At 35.4% G+C, this 1,687-nt stretch overlaps 1 protein-coding gene across 1 annotated transcript in view; it reads right to left on the reverse strand.

Annotated features, from left to right (window-relative positions):
- MYZAP (myocardial zonula adherens protein) overlaps positions 1–1,687 on the reverse strand; it is a 72,540-nt gene that overhangs the window by 10,164 nt on the left and 60,689 nt on the right. The window contains exon 11 of the mRNA XM_005866999.2: positions 179–279. Coding sequence (XP_005867061.1) covers positions 179–279 — 101 coding nt within the window. The remainder of the gene's footprint in view (positions 1–178; positions 280–1,687) is intronic.

Here is a 1,687-nt window from a genome sequence, read left to right on the forward strand (position 1 = left end):
ACAATGCCCCCCCCCCACAACTCCCACAGAAACCACTCAGATGCTTCAGCAGTCACCACTTATCTCTGAAGAAATATTTTTGATAGAAAGAATGCAATTCTCATCATAACAGCTCAGGAAAGTATTTTCTTAAGTCAAAGAAGAATTTGAGTCAGAAAAACAGGAAATTCCTAAATACCTGGGTACAAGATCACAGCCCACTCCAACCTCTCTGGTTTCCACTTCAGTCTTGGGCTGGGTTTCTATTAAGTAATCCAACTTGCTTTGTAATTCATTATTCTAGAGATGTGGGAGAAAAAAGTATTTTTAGTAAAACAAATATGTTCCCCCACAAATATACATGATATAATTTACATATATTATCAGATTTTCCCCCATGACATGGATATCTATCACAATGTATTAATCAAGCACCTCTTATACAGTAGGAATTGAAGAAATACATAGATTGGATTCTTACAGGTAGCTTTCTGTGCATGCACATACATATGTATCCAATTTTACATAAATGGAAACAAACAAAATATCCTGATCTACATATTAAATCTGTTTTTCACTTAACAATTTGTTGTGAATACCTTTCCACATTTATTAGTTTTCTTTTTATATCAACAAACTCTTTTAATGCATTCATAGCATTCCATTGTGTAGATGTACATTATTTATTTAACTTATTGATGGGAATTTAGATATTTAGTGCATTTTTACAATTATAAATAAGGTAAGTTCAGCTTTTAATACTCCCTTATTAAACTATAAAATGAGTAACTCTATTAATTTAATTTAATGGGAAATACCTCTATAACTTAATAATTAGTATTTCATAGGTGTGGAAAATTCAGAATCTCAAACATATAAAATAGAACAAGCTCTTTGGGATTAAAATTAGCATTCTAATTATTGTTTTTTCAATGCAGGGCCAAACATTACGTAGGTTGATGATCACATGCTCAGGAATTGGAAATTTGCCCCATGGGGAAAATGAAGGACAAAGGAGCAAAAAAAGTTGAGGATATTGGAATGAAAACAGATGACATGAAAACAGATGAAATGATGGTGCCTAAAATCTAATGGGCAAAAACTTACACAAAAAATTCAGAAAGAGGTTAACAGTGGTTATCTCTGTATAGTGAGATTTTTAGATGTGTACTTAAAAGTTCTACTTATTTTTCTATAATGCTAGACTCAATTTTCACGCGGCAATGAGCATATCTATCTTACTGGTTATATCCTCAGAGCATGGCATGTAAGATGTGCACAATACTTCTTTATTGAATAAAAAATGTGTAAATGCCTTTACATATTATTTGCATAACTAGAAAAAAACGTTTCAGCATTTGTCTTCTCCTTAAGTTGGAGCAGAAGCTGAGGCTCCGTCCTAAGGTACTAGATAGCACAGAAACGTCTCCAAGTTCCTTGGAAACAGGGACTCATTTGTTGGAAAGGAAGAATGTGGGTTACAGCTCAGTAGCGCCCGCTCTGAATGGGTGCTCGGATACAAACTCCTGGAGGGTGTAAAGAACCATGAATTCTTTCTAATAAATGGGAAGTGGTGTAAAGGAAGGGAATTCAATCCAGATTCCCTAGCAGCTCACAAGCCATGACAGACCTGCAGGCTCCGAATCTATCCCCTGACACTCAGTATGGGAGACCCCTGCTGGCTCCCTGCCAGGGGCACATCAACATC

The sequence above is a fragment of the Myotis brandtii genome, unplaced genomic scaffold, assembly GCF_000412655.1.
Source record: "Myotis brandtii unplaced genomic scaffold, ASM41265v1 scaffold242, whole genome shotgun sequence".
Classification (NCBI taxonomy): Eukaryota; Metazoa; Chordata; class Mammalia; order Chiroptera; family Vespertilionidae; genus Myotis; species Myotis brandtii.